Raw genomic sequence first — 23,503 nt, forward strand, 5'->3', positions numbered from 1 at the left:
TTTTTTTTTTTTTTAGAATGCTATACTTGTGTAGCATGGTTCTAAGGATGGTCTGGATTCTGGAATATCCACTGGCACAAAATGAAGTGTATTGGAACAATCGGGATAAGATCAATAGTGTAAAACGTAAGTGTTAAACAATCGGGATATCCTAAATTGTGAAACATGTACACGTTACATGCATCGGAGGTTTCTTCCATGGCAGCTCAATTAACACAATTGAGAGGGAAATAAGCCGATGACATGCTAAATGTACAAGAGATCTCAAGAGTCTTGAAGAGCTGCTGCATACAGCTGAACTTGCCGCGGCCAAACTTGACCATATACATCTTTCTTGGTGTATCGCCGATCCCATGCCCAAGGAACATCTGATGAGAAATGAATTGATGTAACATTAATATGAAGAATGGGGATGCATTATTTACTGATTTAAGAAGAGCAACTGATCAACCTTGGGTAGTGTACGGTTGAGGAGGGAGTTCATAAGGTACAGGCAATGTGACTACATCGGACGATGAATCCGTGTTCCTGTTCCCTTGCCAGTTCAGAGTCACTAGTTTGTTTCTCCTTGATTCCGAATTATCCAGCCTTTCTGATTTATCCTGGAAATCAAGTGAATTAGATACTTCTAGTGTTATTTTCTGCAATATTCTTCTTTAAATTATCTACAATGGTATGAAAAGTGGCAAGGGTCGAGCTATTACCTCAAATGGAGACCCATTACTGGTACAAGAAAAACCAGAACTTCGTGTCTTATATGGTAGAAACAGCACCCCCAGCTGTAATGATACAAGGTCAATATACACATTCTCAAAGCTCGGAAGGAGCAAGGATACCAGGGTGATACATGTAATATACGGGAAAATGTATTCAACATATGCCTGTCCAGTCTAAATGAACTTAAAATAATCTGAGATCGAGAAATGTCTCATTTTTTTATAGCATTTACTAATATTCATCTGAGCTTCTAGTTTATATATTTCTGATATGCCTACCTCATAAGAACGAATCATGAATTGAGAATTATTCTTCTGGAGGGCCCCCCATGCAGCTTTGCTAAGATTTGCTGATGTTAGCAAAAACCATCTGTTGGGAAATTGTACGAGTTCAAAGTGTATGCTAAAAATTAGCATGAGTTTATGCAGGAAATGCAGTACTTCCCAAAAACAAAGAAGTGACAGGACCACTAGGTCAAGAATGAACTCTTACGCAAGTTTCTGACCATTGTATCGAGTGAATGTCTTAATATGTGGCATTGCACGGCTGAAATCAAGAGGCAGAGGTGTCAGTGTAATCATATGGAGTTCCTAACCAAACATTCAGAGTGTAAGATGCCACAAGAAACAGAAGACATACCAGCGACCAGTGTGGCTTGCCTTCCATCTTGCCCAGTACTTCTTCAGAAAATCTTTCTCCACATTCTTTACTGGACTTGGAACAGCATTTCCAGCAGCGTAACCCTGGCAAATAGTGGAAGAAGCAAAAAAAAAAAAAAAAAAAAGCAAACCAGTACTCACATATCAGCTTTGGTTATGAACCAAGAAGCAGAATACAAAAGCTAATTTACAGCAAGATTATGCAACAAATCACTCCATCTAGAAAACACTGCATATTAGCATCTCAGGATTTAGAACATATTCAGACCTATATTTGTTTCTTCTCATAAAAATAACATACCAGGACTAATTCTTAATCACTGTTCTATAGAATTATGTCATTGTATATCCAGCATTGGAGCCTTCAAATAACTTATAAAACACTTGACATATAAAACCTTGACCAGTTGACCCACCAGCCACTACATGAGGTCTATGACACCTGGATGCCTTCTGGAAGATACCGTAGATTGGAAAGTGAGGTCTACTTTAGAGGTTCTCAAAAGAACAAATCAATAACATACTTGATCGTACCTCTATAGAGCATCTGACATCTTCTACTGTGGGCCATATTATACGTGGCTCCCCAAGACCAAGTGGAGTTTTATCATCCGAAGAACCTGATGACATTGAATATGCAAGCTCAGCCATCCATTTCTCATCCAAAGAACCTAGGGAGGAGAACTGAAATACGCAGGACACAATATAAGTAATGGTTTCATCAAATGGGATATGCTTCAGTACTATTTCTATTATGTCTCATTAATATAACCATATGCAAAGCCGTCCACAGCATAACTTTTAACTCACGCAAACTATTGCAAGATCAAAATAAGCACTCAGCATTGATATTCATCAACTATTGCAGGCACACTACATGAGTCAAGAAGTTGTGTAACCATACCTGATAAGCAAGTGGAGATTTCCGAAACTCTTTATCAAATGTACATTCCTGGAGAACAGTACGTAGTTTCATATGTCCCCACTTTTTCACGTTATTACCGGTATGATATCCAGGGACAGATGCAATTAACCTCACCTGAAGATTACATATATATTCGAAAGATGTACCAACTTCAACCAGAAATCAAACATCATTTTATATAGCCCAGTTACACATGCAAATAAGAAATTAAATTAAGAGATACAGGGAATAGAAAACACACTGCTGCACTGCTGTAATTGAATTTCCTGAAAAATCCAGGATTGATATTGAAGGCTCCCAGGGTAGGCAAATTAACAGAAAACTCGGGCCACTGTTGACATTCAACATAGAAAACAAAAAATATCAGATTCAATTTGAAGTAGCCTCATTCAAAATCTAGGAGAATCCATTTCAAAACTATAGCAATTCATGCTCACGGAGCACAAGGCCAGATGCAATTGCAAGTCTAGATTTTCATTTTACATTCCGCAGAAGACAACTTGGTGGCACTGATACAGGATTGATAGATAAAGTCAAGTTTGTATTGGTATACCTTCAGTGCACTAAGATAGTCAATCAAGTCATTTTCAAATCCACAACCTTTGCTTGGGTTACTTTGATCTTTCCATGGAAAATCTTGCATCCACAAACCTTGACTTTTGTTGTTCCAATCAACAAATATCAAGTTCGCTGTATGTACTATTACTCTCACCCCTCGAGGATATACAAGAAGCATGGCTTTCGAATGGTGTGTCCCAAATGAAATAGGCAATGGTGGTTTGTGTAGAATCCAATTTGCAGGTTTCTTTCTCTACAACAGAAAAGTATGCATTAAACCCATGTGCCTGGCAAACAAACAAAGTATCAAAGCATGTTATAGACAGAATCAACAAGGTAAAGCTAAAACGAACCTTCATATAATCCAGCGTACCATCACCCTCACCATGAACAACCAATACATGTGGGATTTTTGCAACCGCTGGACAAGCTAGATCCAGTGAAGAGAAAAAAAAAAAAGAGAGAGAGACAAAATTCAGAACACTGGTGAAGAATGCAAACATACAACTATATAAAAACCATCCAAATAGCTTATACATGGTACATGAAAGTAGTATACATTGCGACAGGCAACACAAATAGAATCAAAGTGAACAGATCAGCATACCAGGTATCAGCCAATCAAGGTCTACCATGTAATTGGAAAGTACAGCAAAGAGGATATCTCCCTACAGAAAGCAAAAATTAAGTAATCAACCTCCAATCCAAAACCAAAAATTGCTAGTCAATTTTATACAGAACGCATGTGCATGTTAAGTTCTAAATGGATAAGCTATTACACAATGGACGTGACTTAGAAGCTCAAATAAACTGAACAAGCTGCGATCATGACCTGAATAACATCCTTTATAGAAACACACGAAGTATTCGCCCACAAGGGCAGTCCTTGCACATTCAAAAGCCGAAACGTCTGCGCTAACTTATCATTAGGGACACGAAAATGCCTCATCGCCTCCTCACGACTCCCACCATCATCACCCTCCCCTTCCACCTCACCCTTTCAACATACAACAAGAATCAAGCATGTCACATTTCCAATTATATCACCAAACCTCAATCTCACACCAAACTACATTAACATCAAATAAGAATAACACCTTAAACCGTTTCGAATTCGAACCATTCTCTCCACATTCAGACTCAAGTAACCGTTTTCGATTGGACTCCTCAGCCTTCTCTTCACCATTTGAACACTTCTTGTAACTATTACGAGTAAATTTCCTATACTGAAACAGATACTTCCCTGGAATCAGCTCTATAACATCGCCGTCTCGAATAGTCACGCTTTCTTTATGATACAATTTCCTCCTATCATTTCCACTAGTCACCACTACCGGATTGCTCCCCTCCTACGATCAATCATTCAATTCTCAATCTTTAATCACTATTTTTTAACAGACTAGCCAAGAAATGAAGCACTGAAGGAGTGAGGTTAGTTTAGTAATTTTACCACGACAAGATCGGCGGAGGCGTCGTCCGCAGCGGCGGTGAGGGAGAGGTGGTTGCGGCTGAGGCACTTGTCGGTGAGAGAAGGAGCGGAGTTGCGGCCGATGGAGTTGCGGCCACGGGAGAGGGGTATTTTGGGGATTGAGGCGTCTTCTTGGACGTGGTGGCTTAAGGGAACCAAGTGTCCTACCTGCAGAGAAGGAAGAGAAGAAGCGTTTGGTTAGGCAAAAAAGGGGTCGAATTTGAGTAGTGAGAGGATTAGGGAGGAGGAGGGAGAGACCAAGAGGTCAGCCATTATTGAATGCTTGGCTGCATGAGAAGAATGGAAATTTTGATTCGGTGCAAGTGAGAGACAGAATTTTTGTATTTTCTTTTCTTTTGTATGAGATGGAACTCATGGAAGATTGTTTTTTTTTTCAATATTATGTATTTGAGAAATTTTAAATACACTCCACTAAATACTTAATACATAATTTATATTACATATTCACTACTCAATACGTCACTAATTTTAATTCTCATTCTAATTTTATACTAAATACACAACCCAAAGTGCTTAAAATACCATTAACTCAAGGTGTTTTATCATTTCATAATGTTTTTGAAAATATTTCATATAATTAGTATATACTAATTTTTGTAGTAATCCATAAATATTGATTATTTAAAAATTCTTACATATACCTGTTCTTCAAATTCTCAACCATGAAAAACGATAAATGCATTCTTCATCTTGTTTGATGAACTTTATTTATTTTTCATCTTCATAGTCGATTTTTTTTTAGAAGAACAATTACATTGAAATGAGAAAAATCATAATGTCTTAACATAAATTACATTGGTTTGACATTCTAAATTGGAAATTATTAATTTTTAAGAAAGAAATAAAGGAATGAATTGATATGATTTATTTCTTTGTAGAAACTTATTTCATTTCTCACATTATTAGTTTCTGAAAATTTTAAGATTGTAATATTTATATTTTCTTAATTATGGGTATATTTTGGTCATTTTCCATATCTAAGAAATTTGATTTAAAACTTAAAAAGATATGGATATGTATTAAGTAATTATGGGTGTGTATTTAAAACTTCTCCATATACAATCACAATAGAGAAACTTTATATACACTCCCATAATCTCTTGATAACGGGTGTATATAAAATGAAATGTATATAACGGATGTATATTAAGAGGTTAATGAAATGTATATAAAATTTCTCTAACCAGTATGTTATGAACTGTTTGAAGTTTGAAATAACTTACTATACTTAACTCCAAGTTTGTAGATTATTAACTAATTGTTAAAGTTTTATGTTATCTTTCAGAAGATCTAAGAACTAATGTGATATGTCTACTCTTCCGTCCATGTAAAATAGTAGGTCGCTCAGATGGTGGCTTCTCGCACCCTCATTCCGGAGATTGCATCAGCAGTCAAACATAAGTGATGCTATAGTACCTCCGTATACAAACCAGTTTCAAACACATCTGTGTCTGAATTAAGTTTGATGTGTTGCGGGTGTTGATTGTGATAACAAGACGTTTATCTCCGGTTTATCCATGGAAGTTAACTTTAATGTTTTCGTGATAGTTTAACCCTAGAAGTTCCGAGTTTGCTCCTTCCGTGCTCACATCCTTAAGATTGTATTTAAACTATTTATACCAAGACGGAACTCATAGAAGTATTTAACCTTGTATTCATACCAACTTCACTCTCTTTATCTCATTTCTTTTCTTATAGTGGAGTTGTTAGATTGCAGGGTTTTCTAAAGAAATTCGGTCAAAATTAAACTTTATCCTTGCTTTCATCACTTGGATAGAGTTAGTAATTTTCCTCTCTAGGTGATACGCATACATAACCAAGTGTCTGATCGGAAGAAATTGATCACAGTATACCCATCAAAAGGATAGGTCAAAACAAACAAAAAAATTCTTTGCTTAGCTTCTAGTTCGGCAAAACTGTTGCAACCAGACTCCATTTATAATATTTGATCGACTTGACATTCCTAAATTTGTTCAACTTTCTCCCACAACCGAAATGGTTAAATTGATCACTTTATGAGATCGGAATTCAAATGTTGATGGACTCTCCTCATATGAAACTGGTTGATAGTATGTGTAATTCGTTAGCTAACTCAAGAGTAGCAAACACACCATTTAATTCACTCTAATATCTTAGAACTATAGCATAAATGATCGACCTAATATATTATTTATAACATCAAATGATACTCTTATTGAGACAAAGTCGCACTCAGATGATATTGTAAATAGAACAACCATGAACAGATATTAGTCATATTACGACTCATGAAAGCATACTCTCACATCTAACAAGAATGACTCATGAAAAAAATGTATTTTGAATGCTTAAATCAGAAGGTTTCATACACTCTAGTTTTCCCAAATGAACGGTTTGTGAATCCCTCAGGCCTCATCAAATGAATGTTCAATCAGGTGTGAAGGCATACATATCATATTCAACTGGATCACACATTATTTACTTTCAGTCAGGTTTAATTTTTGTCAGGTCGATTTCATGTGGTTAAACAAGAATATTATTTTAGTTTTTATACTGATTTTACAAACGATGCCAAGTTGCCAACTCCGTGTGACATCATTATCACATTGTTCGATCGAGATGTAAATTGGGTTCATGCTGATTGCAACGTGCAAATCTCTGAACTCTAAACTTGATATCAAATATTTTGCAGGTAGCCATAAGGTGACACTGAGCTCGATCATGATCAGCATAATTTCAGGTATAGTTCGAATACTTTCATAATGCTTCATGGGGATTACTAGTTTTACAAAAACTACGATCCATATAAACCTCCTCTGGGTTTGTATAAAAATTTGATTTAGTATGAAACTAAAAGCCTAGTTAATACTCTGCCTTAATGGATTATTAAACCAACTCCATCACTCACATTCCCCTTCATTTAAGTTTGGTCAACTCTTCGTGTCTTGCTTTTACTTTGCCGAAAACGTATTGTCAGAATTCTGAGAGCAAAAAAGGGAGCAAATGCCGCAAAATTTGCTATCTTCTGCGCTTGGATTCTTTTCGCATTTCTGCATAATAGCTCTCCAAGTTCGAGCCTTCCCATAAGCGTCTATGGATAAGATCTTCCTTTCGTAAATCATCTGAGAAACAAAGCCATTATTCGGTAAATTAACTTCTGAAGGGCATCTAGTTTGTAACAGTTCTCAAATTTAAAACCCAAGCCTTTGGATGGAAATAACTGATTTAAAACATCAGAAACAAGTTTTTGATGTTGATAGAATCTTGTAGGAAAGGTTTTGTGTAACTAATAGTCCATCTGAAAACAATAAGATGATGGAACAAAGCTCTCATGTGTCCAAAGTGGTAGTCTGCATGAGCCACAAAAATAAAAATAAAAATTGGAAGTGCATGTAACCCCAACCAAATATATGCTTCCTTTACCCAGTACAGGGAAAACAGCTCTGCGAGTTAAAAGTTTCTTACCAACATTTCTCCATGCATCAAGCGGCGCACTAAGGGATCTCTGTGTTAGGTAGGATGCATCATCCCATGAATATGGAGCTTTCTTTACCTTATATCTCCAGAACCAACAACCATGCCATAACAGCAGCTGAATCAAAAGACGAAAACAATTGGTAATCCTTGTGATGATGTAACACCATCACAACTAAGATGGGTGAGGTATGTTGAACATGAACAGAAGCCATGGACAATCAAACTAAAACCATCAAAGAAAGATGGGCGAAGTGTGTGGCTAAATACTATAAAAGATTTCAAACTTTCTTGAACAACAAGATGGAAATTTAACCTTGCCAATAGTGTAGGGTAACAATACGAAACGGACACCGAGAAGATCCCACATGGAGGGCCGCTCAGCTCCTTTGATCTGCAATTCAAGTTCTTTGCTGAGATCTTCATCAATTTTCCTGTTGACAAAATATCAGCATCCACATAATTATTAAAAATAATTTAAAAGTACAAGATATCAATACTCCATACTCATGGGCACACCACAACACTGCATTTTATTATTTTAGTTTAGTCGATATGATGTTCTTACTTGTTTGTCTGCTTGTTACTCTTCTTCTTAGTTGTAGTTCCCCCACTACGCTCAAGTTCCAATTGCCGAAGTCTATTCTTGTAAGCAGGCGTCTTTTTAACCATGTCTATAGCCTACAATGATATGAAACATACAAAAGTGTTGAGGAAACAATGAGAATTTTTGCAGCCTTCCGTATAATGAAACAAATAATATGTATAATAAATTCCTGTAAGAATCTACCAGAGAACTCAAATGTCCTCACTGTAGTACAAACCTTATTCCAATTGCCAATTTCTCAGATTAGAACAAGAATAGATTGTAATATCTAGAATTAATATGAGAACGACATGAGCTATCAGGACACATGTATCAGGAGCATTTGGCTAATAAGTTTTCAAAGCCATACATATTGATATCCAAAATAAATAAATTGATTTGCCTCCGTACCTGATTATACCTTGTCCACTGATTGAAATACTGAAATGCTGATAGAACCAACAGAAAGCCAACCAGTACAGCGCGAGGATCCTATAGGGCAAGGCATAATAACGTTCTTAGGAATATAAGCAAAATGAAATTGGAGTTTCTATATAACTACAAATTTTTGTAGAGGGGGGCAGAATATCAATTCATAATATCACACTGAAAATTTTCTCACCGTCTTGTGACCATAATATGCTTGGTAGTAGCGCGCTGTATTGTAAAAGTACTAGCCAAAACAAAAAGAAAAGTAACAGTCAGAATTTTTACTTCAAATTCTACACATAAAAGCTCAGAAGAAAACAAATTTTAAGTACAGAAATCTCATATTCTCCCATTACATTTAAAATATGGCACAATGACAGATCACAGACATGAAAAATTGCCCGGAAAATGATTCATACAAAAATGAGTAGATACTTTATCAGTTTATCTATACGAAAAAAAAAACTTGTGAATTTTCCAGGAAGATTGAGTGGTACTCATGTACATGGAAAGGAATACAATAGAATGCAATGCAGCAAAGTTTAAAAGATTCAAGGTAACAACCATTTCTTTATAGGCCATTATATCTCTAGTTCTCTACCTAGCACACAATGCATACATACTACATTACGCCGTAAAGGCCATATCTTCACTACATCTCCGCCTTCTACCTCAACACCAATTAAAGATGCTCATAAATTTTACCTCCTCAGGATGTGCAATTGCATAATCATACTGCTCCCGCGACGCCTCGTCCTTCAGAATCTGCAAAATGCAGCAACCACACTCCATCACCATCACCCCAAACATCCACAAAATCAACTTGCATTGTATCCGATTCCAAATTTTGATGCATCACATTAATATACAATCAACATAATCCAAAGTACCTCATAAGCATTCGCAACCTTCACAAACAGCTTCTTCGATTCCGGATCCGGATTCTTATCCGGATGACTATAAATTCATCACAAAACACAACATCAAATTCACAATCTTCAGTCATTTGAATCATTTCCACACACAAACAAAAAACTCACTGTTTCAAAGAGAGCTTGTAGTAAGCTTTCTTGATTTCCGACGAGTTCGCGCCCTGCGTGACCCTAACAAAACAGCTCAGGCGGTAAATACGCATTAAAAAGAGGGGTAATTTGGGAAAGGAGGATGCAAATTACGGAGGCGGACTGACCCGAGGAGATCGTAGCAGTCGTCTTCGTCGCAGTAGATGGCCGCCGATGGAGAGATGATGAGGCAGAGGATTAGAGCTGAAATGGCGACCGCGAGCCGCCGCATCGGAGCCGGTGGCGCCATGGCGGACGATGGAAATGGGTTTTCCAAGGGAAGAAGAGACGGCGTTTTTTTTTTGTGTTGAAAAAAAAGTGAAACATGCACTACACGCAACAAGATTTTTTAGTCAACAGATCTGGGATTTTTGGAGAAGCGTGAGCCGTTAGATTTGCATAACATTTGTGATCTTTTTGTACAACTACACAAACGACGTGTCGCCAAGTAAAAATAGACCAAAACTACGTTCTTAAATCGTATAAATACTTGTAACTGTTTAGAGTTTAGAATTTATTGTCTATTCACCCACATCATAAGAAACTAAACCCCTTAAGCGCGCATAATGCCTGTCCAGGCAGCCGCCTAAAACTCAACTTTACCGCGTAAATGCCCGCCTAGCCTGCCACATGTCTCTGGTGTTAAGGCATCTGAGTTCTCGAGCTCTCTCTCTCTCCCTCAAGCACCAAAAAATTTAGTCTACGGATAGGAGACTTAACATTTGTGATCTTTTGTCTAAACTACTAGGGGTGTTAATCGGTTTGAATGGTTCGGTTTATAGTTGATACCGAACACCAAACCGTTCTATTTATTCGGTTTGGTTCGGTTTGGTTTTTCACTTTTTTTTTAAAAAACCAATTGTGTTCGGTTTGGTTCGGTTTGGTTTTTCTCTGGTTTATATCGGTTTTTCTTTCGGTTATTTTATAAAGAAAATCGGAGTTTCTTTACTTGTCTATCTACTTGATTCTTACCGAAATAAAAAGAACATGCGGACAGATTTGCAAAATTCTATTTACAAGATATAGTTGCTTCACAAATGCATACAATTGCAAAAAGCCACTAAACAAGTTATACCACATTAGTAGGTATGTTGTCGTTCCAATATCTAAAATTAAAAATATTAAATTTTGACCGTCAGATGTGATCAGCATATTTAAATAAGGATATGGTAAAAAATTCATCTAATGTTGATAATATTTGGGTCTCGATCGATGTGGTCAACATTAACTTAATTTCATCTAATTAAGTGAATTTGTTCTTACCCCCTCCTTCTTAACTAGTTTTGGTGGATTTTTTCATGCACACACTCTCACATATATGTGATGTAGCAGCTCGTGTAAAATTTTCAAAAATTTTACGTTCCAGGGATAAGGCTACCCATAGGTGATAATAAGCGTAAAAAGGGTTGACTGCCTCGATCGGGACACAAACGTTATCGAAAATATGTGATTTTTTTACCATAACCATATTTCACTATACGTAACGCATCATGCGGAAAAATTTGCAAAATTCTATTTATAAGATATAGTTGCTTCACAACTGCATACATTTGTAATAAGACCACTAAACAAGTTATACCACATTAGTAGACATGTTGTGGTTCCAATATCTAAAATTCAAATTATGAAATTTCGACCGTTGGATGTGATCAGCATATATAAATACATATATGGTAAAAAATTCACCGAATTTTGATAAAGTTTGGGTCTCGATCGATGTGGTCAACATTAACTTAATTTCATCTAAATAAGTGAAATTGTTCTTACCCCCTCCTTCTTGACTAGTTTTGGTGGATTTTTTCAAGCACACACTCTCACATATATGTGATGTAGCAGCTCGTGTAAAATTTTCAAAAATTTTACGTTCCATGGATAAGGCTACCCATAGGTGATAATAAGCGTAAAAAAGGTTGACCGCCTCGATCGGGACACAAACGTTATCGAAAATATGTGATTTATTTACCATAACCATATTTCACTATACGTAACGCATCATGCGGACAAATTTGCAAAATTCTATTTATAAGATATAGTTGCTTCACAACTGCATACATTTGCAATAAGACCACTAAACAAGTTATACCACATTAGTAGACATGTTGTGGTTCCAATATCTAATATTCAAATTATGAAATTTCGACCGTCAGATGTGATCAACATATATAAATACATATATGGTAAAAAATTCACCGAATTTTGATAAAGTTTGGGTCTCGATCGATGTGGTCAACATTAACTTAATTTCATCTAATTAAGTGAATTTGTTCTTACCCCCTCCTTCTTGACTAGTTTTGGTGGATTTTTTCATGCACACACTCTCACATATATGTGATGTAGCAGCTCGTGTAAAATTTTCAAAAATTTTACGTTCCAGGGATAAGGCTACCCATAGGGGATAATAAGCGTAAAAAGGGTTGACCGCCTCGATCGGGACACAAACGTTATCGAAAATATGTGATTTTTTTACTATAACCATATTTCACTATACGTAAAACATCATGCGGACAAATTTGCAAAATTCTATTTATAAGATATAGTTGCTTCACAACTGCATACATTTGCAAAAAGACCACTAAACAAGTTATACCACATTAGTAGACATGTTGTGGTTCCAATATCTAAAATTCAAATTATGAAATTTCGACCGTCGGATGTGATCAGCATATATAAATACAGATATGGTAAAAAATTCACCGAATTTTGATAAAAGTTTGGGTCTCGATCGATAACATATTTAATTATGTATATTAAAAATATCTATAAATAATATAATTTCTTTATAATATATATATATTCGGTTTTTCGGTTCGGTTTCGGTTTTCAAACGTCCCAAACCAAAACCACACCAAATCTTTCGGTTTGGTGCGGTTTTTTTTGCGGTTTGGTGCGGTTTTTTTTCTTCTTCGGTTTTTTTCGGTTATGGTTCGGTTATGGTTCGGTTTTTTTTCGGTTTTCGGTTTTCAATTAACACCCCTACCTCTCGTAATACACCGCCGATATTGGGCAACCACCCGCTACCCAATATCAAAACAATATGAGTACTCATGAGCAGATAACCACCCGTTACCTCACATGCAGTACTCCGGCAGACAGATTAGAGCTCTAACTGTATCGTAACTTTCGCCCGGCCAAAGGCTAGGTTCCGACTAGGGGTGTTAATCGGTTTGAATGGTTCGGTTTATAGTTGATACCGAACACCAAACCGTTCTATTTATTCGGTTTGGTTCGGTTTGGTTTTTCACTTTTTTTTTAAAAAACCAATTGTGTTCGGTTTGGTTCGGTTTGGTTTTTCTCTGGTTTATATCGGTTTTTCTTTCGGTTATTTTATAAAGAAAATCGGAGTTTCTTTACTTGTCTATCTACTTGATTCTTACCGAAATAAAAAGAACATGCGGACAGATTTGCAAAATTCTATTTACAAGATATAGTTGCTTCACAAATGCATACAATTGCAAAAAGCCACTAAACAAGTTATACCACATTAGTAGGTATGTTGTCGTTCCAATATCTAAAATTAAAAATATTAAATTTTGACCGTCAGATGTGATCAGCATATTTAAATAAGGATATGGTAAAAAATTCATCTAATGTTGATAATATTTGGGTCTCGATCGATGTGGTCAACATTAACTTAATTTCATCTAATTAAGTGAATTTGTTCTTACCCCCTCCTTCTTAACTAGTTTTGGTGGATTTTTTCATGCACACACTCTCACATATATGTGATGTAGCAGCTCGTGTAAAATTTTCAAAAATTTTACGTTCCAGGGATAAGGCTACCCATAGGTGATAATAAGCGTAAAAAGGGTTGACTGCCTCGATCGGGACACAAACGTTATCGAAAATATGTGATTTTTTTACCATAACCATATTTCACTATACGTAACGCATCATGCGGAAAAATTTGCAAAATTCTATTTATAAGATATAGTTGCTTCACAACTGCATACATTTGTAATAAGACCACTAAACAAGTTATACCACATTAGTAGACATGTTGTGGTTCCAATATCTAAAATTCAAATTATGAAATTTCGACCGTTGGATGTGATCAGCATATATAAATACATATATGGTAAAAAATTCACCGAATTTTGATAAAGTTTGGGTCTCGATCGATGTGGTCAACATTAACTTAATTTCATCTAAATAAGTGAAATTGTTCTTACCCCCTCCTTCTTGACTAGTTTTGGTGGATTTTTTCAAGCACACACTCTCACATATATGTGATGTAGCAGCTCGTGTAAAATTTTCAAAAATTTTACGTTCCATGGATAAGGCTACCCATAGGTGATAATAAGCGTAAAAAAGGTTGACCGCCTCGATCGGGACACAAACGTTATCGAAAATATGTGATTTATTTACCATAACCATATTTCACTATACGTAACGCATCATGCGGACAAATTTGCAAAATTCTATTTATAAGATATAGTTGCTTCACAACTGCATACATTTGCAATAAGACCACTAAACAAGTTATACCACATTAGTAGACATGTTGTGGTTCCAATATCTAATATTCAAATTATGAAATTTCGACCGTCAGATGTGATCAACATATATAAATACATATATGGTAAAAAATTCACCGAATTTTGATAAAGTTTGGGTCTCGATCGATGTGGTCAACATTAACTTAATTTCATCTAATTAAGTGAATTTGTTCTTACCCCCTCCTTCTTGACTAGTTTTGGTGGATTTTTTCATGCACACACTCTCACATATATGTGATGTAGCAGCTCGTGTAAAATTTTCAAAAATTTTACGTTCCAGGGATAAGGCTACCCATAGGGGATAATAAGCGTAAAAAGGGTTGACCGCCTCGATCGGGACACAAACGTTATCGAAAATATGTGATTTTTTTACTATAACCATATTTCACTATACGTAAAACATCATGCGGACAAATTTGCAAAATTCTATTTATAAGATATAGTTGCTTCACAACTGCATACATTTGCAAAAAGACCACTAAACAAGTTATACCACATTAGTAGACATGTTGTGGTTCCAATATCTAAAATTCAAATTATGAAATTTCGACCGTCGGATGTGATCAGCATATATAAATACAGATATGGTAAAAAATTCACCGAATTTTGATAAAAGTTTGGGTCTCGATCGATAACATATTTAATTATGTATATTAAAAATATCTATAAATAATATAATTTCTTTATAATATATATATATTCGGTTTTTCGGTTCGGTTTCGGTTTTCAAACGTCCCAAACCAAAACCACACCAAATCTTTCGGTTTGGTGCGGTTTTTTTGCGGTTTGGTGCGGTTTTTTTTCTTCTTCGGTTTTTTTCGGTTATGGTTCGGTTATGGTTCGGTTTTTTTTCGGTTTTCGGTTTTCAATTAACACCCCTATAAACTACACAAACAACTTGCCGCCGAGTACATGCTTAAATCATAAAAATGGAGTAACTGTTTGCGTTGTATTTCTCATATCGATTTATCTAGTTATGTTTGTCGCACATTTATTTGCATTTTAAATTTGGTATACGTTGGTTGCATTTTCTTGTTGATTGGTTATTCATCAGTTCGATCGTGATAAATGATCAATATGTTTTGAGGTTTCCTATGTCCCGTTTACATCTAGTATCTTGTTTTGCTCTAAATTTGAATACTATTACTGGTCAATTAGAATAAGAAACAAGAAACGTACGTAGCAGCCACAGAAAAGTGAAAAGATGCGGACAATGGCCAAGGAAATTGACATATACAATGGATAGTGGTATGAAAGCAACAAACTAAGGTGATCATTAATTAGTTAAGTTTCTTCTTTGTAATAACCCTATTTTTCAAAATAATATTTAGTTTGATTTGAATTCTATAAAATTTCAAATTTTAATTAGAATGAATGTGATCGCTTGTAACGTTATGAAACGTTTTCGGAACGTTTATTTAGAAAAACGTTATGTTTCCGCAATTTATATATCGACATTTATTCCGTCGCTCGTTTGCGAAAACTTCATTCACAAAAGTTGTAGAGCTCGTCGATACGAATTCGTGGACGCGTCACGCGTTCGAATCGGACGTCGAACGTGAAAGTTATTAACGTCGGAAGTTAGTTTCCGATTTTGGAAACGAGTATATAAAGGGCATTTTTGTGATTAGGGTTTCCATTTCTGGAAACCACACTCTCTCATCTCTCACCCGCCTCCCTCAGCTCTCTCTCTCCCCGAAATTCTTCTTTCTTCCTCCGAAAAAATTCTCTCTTCGATCCGTCGCCTCCGAGCCGCCGTGATGTGCACCGCCTGGCTCGGCGTCGTCGCAAGGACATCCGCAACCACCCTCCAGATCGCCAGCCCGTGCCCCGCCGTCGTGAAGCCACTCGAACGTCACCAAGTTGCTGCTTTTCTCTCGGCCGCATCTAAGCTCGTCTCCGGTGGTTTTCGAGCTCAAATCGAGGTGAGGATAGCCTAGGTTGGTTGTTGTGATGATGTTGTTGAATTCTTGTGTGGTTTTGTGATGTTTTGATGGAGATCGGAGGTTGGAGATGGTGGAGAGGTACCGCCGCCTTAGGCGGCGCGTGTGAGGGCGTGGGAGGGTCTAGGGGCGGTGTGAGGCCGTGGGGAGGAAGAGGAGGAAGAAAAGGAGAGAAATGGGGTGGCGGTGGCGTGATACGTGCATTTAGGGGTGTCGGCGCGTGGGCCCCACGCGCGGTCGCCGACGAGTGGCACGTGAACAGTGTTCTCGAATGGTAAAGTTGTAATTTATTTTTACGGACGGTGAATGTAAAAATGTGATTTACGTACAGTAAAAGTAAATTTTATTTACGTATGGTAAATGTAAATTAAAATTACATTCATTAAATGTAAAAAGTAAATTCAGAAGAGTAAATCAGTAATTAATATTTAGTGAGACAGAATGTATATTTGAATAGTGTTTATATGTAGATAAATACGTAAATAGTATATACTCGTACATGGATACGTATTGGATGAGTATTTATACAAAAATACATGAATAGTAGACAGTGAATAGTATTCAGTGAACAGTAACTCGTAAAACCATAAATTGCTGAACAGTAACAAATTATTACTGTTACGGCATTTAAAGGTTTACGAAACATTTCTAAATTTCTTTTCTTATCTTTTCAAGGTGATCGATAAATCAAGGAAATGAATTATCTTCGGAAATTGTGGAATTTCGCTCGAGTTGAGAAGGTGAGTAAAATCTCACATATTTATGAATCTACCCTTGCGGTGATTTCAAGATTTTTGCAAGAGATTTAAATATTGAAATAGGACATGTATACGATATAGTGAATTACATATATATTGTATAAATGGTAATAAGTAGAAATATATATAGTTTGCTATATTATATACTGTTATGAATTCATCTGAAATATGTCATTTTGATGAGAAGATTTTATCGAGCATGTGATTTTGATTTGTACGATATGATGTGAGATTATTGTACGTGATTTTAACATTGAGATTGTTAAAATGTGATTTGTCTTCGGACTTGATTTTTGGTACAATATGATGTGAGATTATTGTACGTGTTTGGCAAGTCGGAAGTTGAGAGGGGTAACAGATGTGTACCAGCGTTCTTGGTACCCGTATTATAAATGCATTTGGGTAACCAGAAGGGTTACTTAATTTCTCATGAGCATTCATTTCATATTTCTTTGGGACAACCAGATGGGTCGTCTATTGACTCATGAGTGCATTTATATTTGTTTGATTTCTGGATTTTTCGTATATATTGATATGCGAGTTATATTTTTATTTTACTCATACGAGCTATAAAGCTTACCGGGTTTGTGTTTACAATCTCGGTGCACCAATTCAATGGTGTAGGGGATACTTCCGCAGGTGTTGATTAGTGGAGATTGAGATACGACTCCGGAGACTCGAAGGTGTTCGTTACCCTGCTTGTGGTGAGATTTCTATAGTGGATTTGTGAGTGAGAATTTGTGAGGATTTATTTGTGAGTTTTGTGAGAGATTGTGAGGATTATTACATTTCCATTTTTATGTATGGATTTTAAAATTGGGTTGTAATAATTGGTTTTTCTGAGTTGTATTGTGAACTCAGTAATGATCCGCTGTGACATTTGAAATGATTTCGATTTCACTGAGATTGTTTGGTGTTTAACGACTTTAAAATTTTGAGTTTTAAACTTGAAATTTTGGGGTCGTTACATTCTTGATCCTAAAAAGATGAAGGAAGGAATGTATCTTACAAAATTTGAGGGAGTTGCGAGGAGCCATATGCTTCCTTGTGAGCTCCATACAAAATACAAGAATCGAAACAAGAAACAAGCTTGCATTGAGATGAGAAAACTTATTTATTATCATTAGGAATAGCTATCGTACGCAATTTTAATTATACAATAGACAAGTACAATACGTTAGCCAAGCCATGATTGAACAAGCTACAATACATTAACCCAAAAGAAATGAAAAGAAAAACCACCATCACCCTTCATTTTTCAACATGAACCTAGGCTTAGACAATCTGATTTTCATACCCCTTCCATTCCCCCACGTAGATATAGACGCACATATCCTAATTGTACTAGCTAGCAATTAAAATTCATGTGTAGTAGTGACTAATTATACAAGAAACCTAGGAAGGCCAATTTTAGAACCCATTTGTTTAACATCCTCTTGGACTTGATGTCGATATTCCCCAAAGCTGAATTTTCTATAAACTGAAGGCTCGCAGCAACTCTCTATCATGGTTTCATAAGACGGACAAAAGAAGTAAGCAGTGGAGAATCGTTCAACTTGCAAATTTGTCACAACTCGATGTTGAACACTCTTGTAGACATTGTTGCTCCAGGCCTAGACAAGGAAAACCAAAAACGTACAATAAGAAATATATACCGGAAATAGATTTTAAATATGCAACGTGGTATAGATATACGTTTGTTGCAAATTAAGCATGTGATGCATGATCAGATGATATAAAATCATAATTCAGAGTTAATTACCTGAAATAAATCCCCAATGTTGATTATCAGAGCTTCTGGATTAGGCTTGACTGCGATCCATCGATCATCTTTAACCAATTGCAAACCCCCAACCTGGTCTTGATGCAATATAGTGAGAAAGTCACTGTCAGTGTGTGGCATCAAACCGAATACCTCGGAAGGGATTGGACATGGTGGGTATCTGTTCATCCGCAGATAGCAAGTACTTGGCTTACAATTTTCGTGGAAGAACGTCGGTTTGTGTCCCAGTTTCTCGGCCAAAATTTCAGCTAATTTCAGTGCCAGACTAGAAACTGTTGCGGCAAACTGTTCCATTGTTGAGCTGAATGGATGGATACACATGCAAGTGAATTAGAAAAGCAAATGATCAATCAACTCACATAATTTTAAATATCATACGTAATAGCATTATGAAAAGAACAAAGCACTGGCTTTGCCAAAGTGGTCCTCGACCCTACATTATAAGTGTGCAAGAAAAGGTCGTCTGATTCTCCTAAACAAAAGCCTACTGCAGAAATAGTGTTTTCAGTGATCATACTTTTCACGAGTTTATCTATTGATCGATGAATTGAAGCTTTTGAGTTTAACTTTAAATAGGCTAGAGCTCTTAATCAGAGCCTATAGCCTAAACAAAATGCATTGTAACGACTCATTTGCGACCATGCATGCATTACTTCACTAATTTTGAAGTTAATTTGAGTGTAGCAGCAGTAGGGGGTAAGTATATATATTAATAATTAATCAATTATTAATCAATTATATCTGATTCTGCAACAAGGAAAGGTGTAGAAGCTTATATAACGACAAGTCACAAAGCTCTAGCTATCTGTAATGTTTTGTCCAGATGACAGAAGTGCAATCGTGGCAGCTGGCTGAGGATAGCAGTATCGTAATCATTCGTTGTTTCTAAGATTCTAGATTCTAGAACAAATAACATACATTGAACACAGAACATATGCAGGAGTGCAGGACGACGTTACTGGAAATTAGGGAGTACTGGAATCACAAGATCGATCTGTATAAGTGATGACACATGAGAGACCTTGTGGTTCCTATACATCGACTTGCATGTGGAATCAGTAGAATCCTGACTCGTGCCTCCTGACTAGTCGGTTTCATCAACTTTTTTTCATTTTCCTCAGACTTATCAAGAGTCATGAATGTAAAAATCAGATTTGAATGAAGAACGACAACATAACAAACTTAAAGTAGATTTTCCACCATGCATGTATGACATCTATACAACTGCCTTATTGATCATAAGAGAATCGATTTTAACACGACGAAGATATTATATTTTTATCAAAACAACTACTCGTATTGGTTTATCTTTTTAACAACAACATTCTACGCGTTGTCGATGATCCAGATGTTACAATTTTATTATACTTGTATGGATGTATAGGAAATATTGACGACGTCTCACAAACATGTTGTACCATTTCACAGGACTGTTTACTGATCATGGCTAAAGCTAAATGCTATATCGAAGTAAACGTGATTATTAATTGTAAGCTAAACTGGAATGAAAATGAAGTGATGAAATCCATCTAAATGAACCAATAAATGAAAATGAAGCTAGTCTTGGAACTACTTAAGGGGTATATATGAAATATGAACATATGTTTAATCTGTACGTCGTTGATTCCGAAGGATTTAGTGGATATCTCCACATTAATTTTGAAGATGGGACAAGTAAACACACATATCTAAGTATAATCCAACATACCTGAGATTGTCGAGACCAGCAGTCGAAGAGGGAGAGACCTTGTTGAGTGGAATGTGGAAAGCTTCAGACCATGATAACTGTCTCAGGGTTGTGGCCATAGGACTTCCCCAACGGTAAGTTCCTGCTGAGAAGTTAAAATACTTCTGTTCTTGGCTTTTCTTGTCAAATGATTGTTTGAACACCTTCTCTTGCTCACTCTTCATCTTCTGCAAAAGCTCGCTTGAAACTCCATGGTTCAAAACCTGAAAAAATCCCCACTCCTGCGATGCCCTAGCTATCTCCGACTTGCACTCCTCTCTCTCGGAGTCCCCAAGCTCTAGTCGCCGCATATCAATCAGTGGTAGCTCGCATTCCTCGACGATTACCTTCATGACATCCTGGTCTATGCTCTCTTTGTTATAGTTGTCATTGGTAGTGGTGGTGGTGGTACTGGCGTTGTTGAAAAAGGACTTGTAAGCCTTGTGGAATGGTGGGTCCGAGTCCATGCTTAGGGGTTGAAAACTAGGATCGATCATGACATAGAAGAATAATGGCAGCGGTGAGAATATATACGGAATGATAGAGCATCTCTAGTAGTTTAGCTAAAAATATTCTAAATGAAAAAGTAAATGTTAAAATCTTAAAAAAACATTCTTAAAATTTAACAGTTTATACATTTTATATATTTCTGCATTTATTACAAGTCAAAAATTTTATATAATTATATTTTATAACATCAATTATTTTATATATCTAATATGCTAGTAGAGTCGGATTTTATGACACCGAAAAAATCGAAACCGGCCATAACCGAACCACACCGAAACCGAGAAACTGAAACCAGACGGAATCATTGCGTCAGTATTGGAAACCAAACCGAACCGAGAAGTTGGTGTGGGTTATCGATTATATATTTTCAGAAAACCGATGAAAACCGAACCGAACCGAGAATTGGGAATTAAGATTATTACTTGTATTGGGTGAACATATATAATCAGATACTTATGCAATGAATATATTTAGGAATAAATATTAATATATACATGCATAGATATGTGATTTTGATTTTTGTATGTGTACAATCATGCATGCAAAGATATAATATAATACTTGAGGGTTTTTTCAACTAGCCCTCATATTAAGACAAGTCTGGACGTCTAATGAAGAACCTCAGGAGGTTTAATGTGTATTTTGGTTAACTTGTGTTTCAACAAAGTACAATGTTTTTGCTTAGTTAATATTTGAATTCTTAATTATTCATTTGATGAATGTAACTTAATTGAAGTATTAAACTTGTAGCTTACTCCTTCACTTTTAATCTTTTTATTTTCATTAGTCAAGTACGAAAGGTCAATAAAGATATTAGGTTTTGTAACCGAAATGAAACCGAAACCGAACCAAATTATAGGTTAACCGAAACCGCAGTTTATATATATATTTTTCGGTTTCGGTTTTGAAAAATATGAAACCGAGAGTTCGGTGTCGGTTCGGTTAGTGCTCATAAATTGAACCGTTGACACCGACTCCAGCTCTATATGCTAGTTTGAGATAAATTATTCTAATTTTTTATTATTTTGATTGGTTGTTATAACTCAAGCGTTGTTATTGGATAAAGTGTAGAGCATTAAATGCTTGTTTCTTCAAAATTTTGCAGGTTGCTACAAATATGAAAAATTTCACTTTATCTCTCATTATTTTCTCTATTTTGGAGAATCTGATGGAAAATCTGTTAGAGTAGAAAAAAACCCAAAATCTGTAAATTTCCTTTTTTTTTTCTCTAAAACATCATAGTTGTTGGAGATGTCCTTGGAGCAACAATTGAAGATAATAGTATAGCTGAAAATTACAAGTAGCAGACTTAAAATAACTTGGAGATGGAGCAATGAGAAAAGAGATTAGGACAATACGCATTCTATTGTTTTTTGTGTTGCCTCTAATTCGTCTTCGATGAAAACGTTATGGCGTTAACTTCTCCAACTTTTGGACTTGAAACTTAAAGCTGGAGGGCATATCCTATTGCTAGCTAGCGACAATATGGAAGTACCTTTATGAGATCGATCATGGGACTTATCTATATATTGTATTAAGAAGATTTACAATATAACATCATTAAGTTAATTAGGTTGATTGAAAGTGGCTAAGATTTGGATTTAGGCTGGGTTTCTGACTCAAATTTGGGGTCCTTAAACTATATGCATGTTAATCAGAAGAGCTGTATATATAGTAACAATTCAAAACACAGATGAAGTCGAGGTTTACGTATGAAAACCATAATGAATTAAGTAGGGTTTACCTGTTGGTCACCCCTTGATTGTTTCCTAATTTCGTTTTTACTATTTGTGGTTATAAATTTTAGCTACAGGCATACTTAATTAGAAGATGTAAACCTATATTTACCCTCTTTTTTGGACCCTAATACATACCTTAATAATTGGTGGGGCAACTCCGAGCTGTTGCGGGCAAATCTAGCAATTCCAAAAGGTAAGCACATAGTGAAAATAATGATATTAATCAGTACGAGTAGTATAAAAGAAGAGAAATACAAATGTTATGCTTCTACAAAAAGGAAAAAGTCTGCGATCGTGGTAATATCTGATGACCACCAACATATTCATACGTACACAAGGAAATGTATATTTACATTATATAATATTGCAAAAAAAAACAATTATATACGAGAGCAGCAATGCAATATATATATATATATAATATTTATTGGATCGACCACCTTCTTAATTTCATGTTTTACAAGTTTGCAACCTGTATCTCGTATCTACATCCAGTACGTTGCCATTAGCAAACTAATTAAGTCTTTCATTTTAAGTATTTTTTCAGATGTTTGGTTAGTTAGATAATTTCACCGCTAAACCTCACCTACATATGGAAGGGTGGGTTAGTAAAGATAAAACTGATAAAAAAAATTAATAAAAAGTGCCAAGATCTATACTATCCTTTTAAG

General features: G+C 35.9%; 3 protein-coding genes across 3 annotated transcripts; all 3 read right to left on the minus strand.

The window, feature by feature from the left end:
• Positions 1-106: 106 nt before the first annotated feature.
• On the minus strand, positions 107-4,639 carry LOC126785788 (tyrosyl-DNA phosphodiesterase 1). Its single transcript, XM_050511431.1, has 16 exons — positions 4,586-4,639; positions 4,310-4,495; positions 3,957-4,208; positions 3,692-3,856; positions 3,467-3,527; positions 3,213-3,289; positions 2,855-3,112; positions 2,543-2,632; positions 2,281-2,415; positions 1,911-2,060; positions 1,357-1,460; positions 1,210-1,263; positions 996-1,086; positions 705-779; positions 452-602; positions 107-368 (listed from the first exon to the last, which is right to left on the minus strand). Exons 1-16 carry the CDS (start codon positions 4,598-4,600, stop codon positions 265-267), a joined length of 1,968 nt encoding a protein of 655 aa, XP_050367388.1. The 5' UTR covers positions 4,601-4,639; the 3' UTR covers positions 107-264.
• Positions 4,640-7,150: 2,511 nt separating this feature from the next.
• LOC126785795 (chaperone protein dnaJ 50) lies at positions 7,151-10,171 on the minus strand. Its single transcript, XM_050511443.1, has 10 exons — positions 10,006-10,171; positions 9,857-9,919; positions 9,707-9,773; positions 9,522-9,581; positions 9,010-9,060; positions 8,799-8,879; positions 8,370-8,482; positions 8,118-8,235; positions 7,793-7,919; positions 7,151-7,449 (listed from the first exon to the last, which is right to left on the minus strand). Exons 1-10 carry the CDS (start codon positions 10,125-10,127, stop codon positions 7,346-7,348), a joined length of 906 nt encoding a protein of 301 aa, XP_050367400.1. The 5' UTR covers positions 10,128-10,171; the 3' UTR covers positions 7,151-7,345.
• An 8,142-nt stretch (positions 10,172-18,313) lies between these two features.
• LOC126785804 (gibberellin 2-beta-dioxygenase 8) lies at positions 18,314-21,056 on the minus strand. Its single transcript, XM_050511458.1, has 3 exons — positions 20,566-21,056; positions 18,837-19,158; positions 18,314-18,687 (listed from the first exon to the last, which is right to left on the minus strand). Exons 1-3 carry the CDS (start codon positions 21,048-21,050, stop codon positions 18,457-18,459), a joined length of 1,038 nt encoding a protein of 345 aa, XP_050367415.1. The 5' UTR covers positions 21,051-21,056; the 3' UTR covers positions 18,314-18,456.
• Between the last annotated feature and the right edge of the window lie 2,447 nt (positions 21,057-23,503).

The sequence above is a fragment of the Argentina anserina genome, chromosome 3 (assembly GCF_933775445.1).
Source record: "Argentina anserina chromosome 3, drPotAnse1.1, whole genome shotgun sequence".
NCBI lineage: Eukaryota > Viridiplantae > Streptophyta > Magnoliopsida > Rosales > Rosaceae > Argentina > Argentina anserina.

Bases quoted from the DNA above. Each gene is read 5' to 3' on its own strand.
- LOC126785804 (XM_050511458.1), bottom strand. From the start codon at position 21,050: ATGGACTCGGACCCACCATTCCACAAGGCTTACAAGTCCTTTTTCAAC. The intron at 19,159-20,565 runs GTATGTTGGATT...CCATCCATTCAG, and splicing joins GCTGGTCTCGACAATCTCAG to CTCAACAATGGAACAGTTTG. The intron at 18,688-18,836 runs GTAATTAACTCT...TTCCTTGTCTAG, and splicing joins ACATTGGGGATTTATTTCAG to GCCTGGAGCAACAATGTCTA.
- LOC126785788 (XM_050511431.1), bottom strand. The intron at 3,857-3,956 runs GTGTTATTCTTA...GTATGTTGAAAG, and splicing joins CGAATTCGAAACGGTTTAAG to GGTGAGGTGGAAGGGGAGGG. The intron at 3,113-3,212 runs GTTCGTTTTAGC...TTTCTGTTGTAG, and splicing joins GTACGCTGGATTATATGAAG to AGAAAGAAACCTGCAAATTG.
- LOC126785795 (XM_050511443.1), bottom strand. From the start codon at position 10,127: ATGGCGCCACCGGCTCCGATGCGGCGGCTCGCGGTCGCCATTTCAGCT. The intron at 9,920-10,005 runs GTCAGTCCGCCT...CTGTTTTGTTAG, and splicing joins GACTGCTACGATCTCCTCGG to GGTCACGCAGGGCGCGAACT. The intron at 7,920-8,117 runs GTTAAATTTCCA...CTTTTGATTCAG, and splicing joins TACCCTACACTATTGGCAAG to CTGCTGTTATGGCATGGTTG.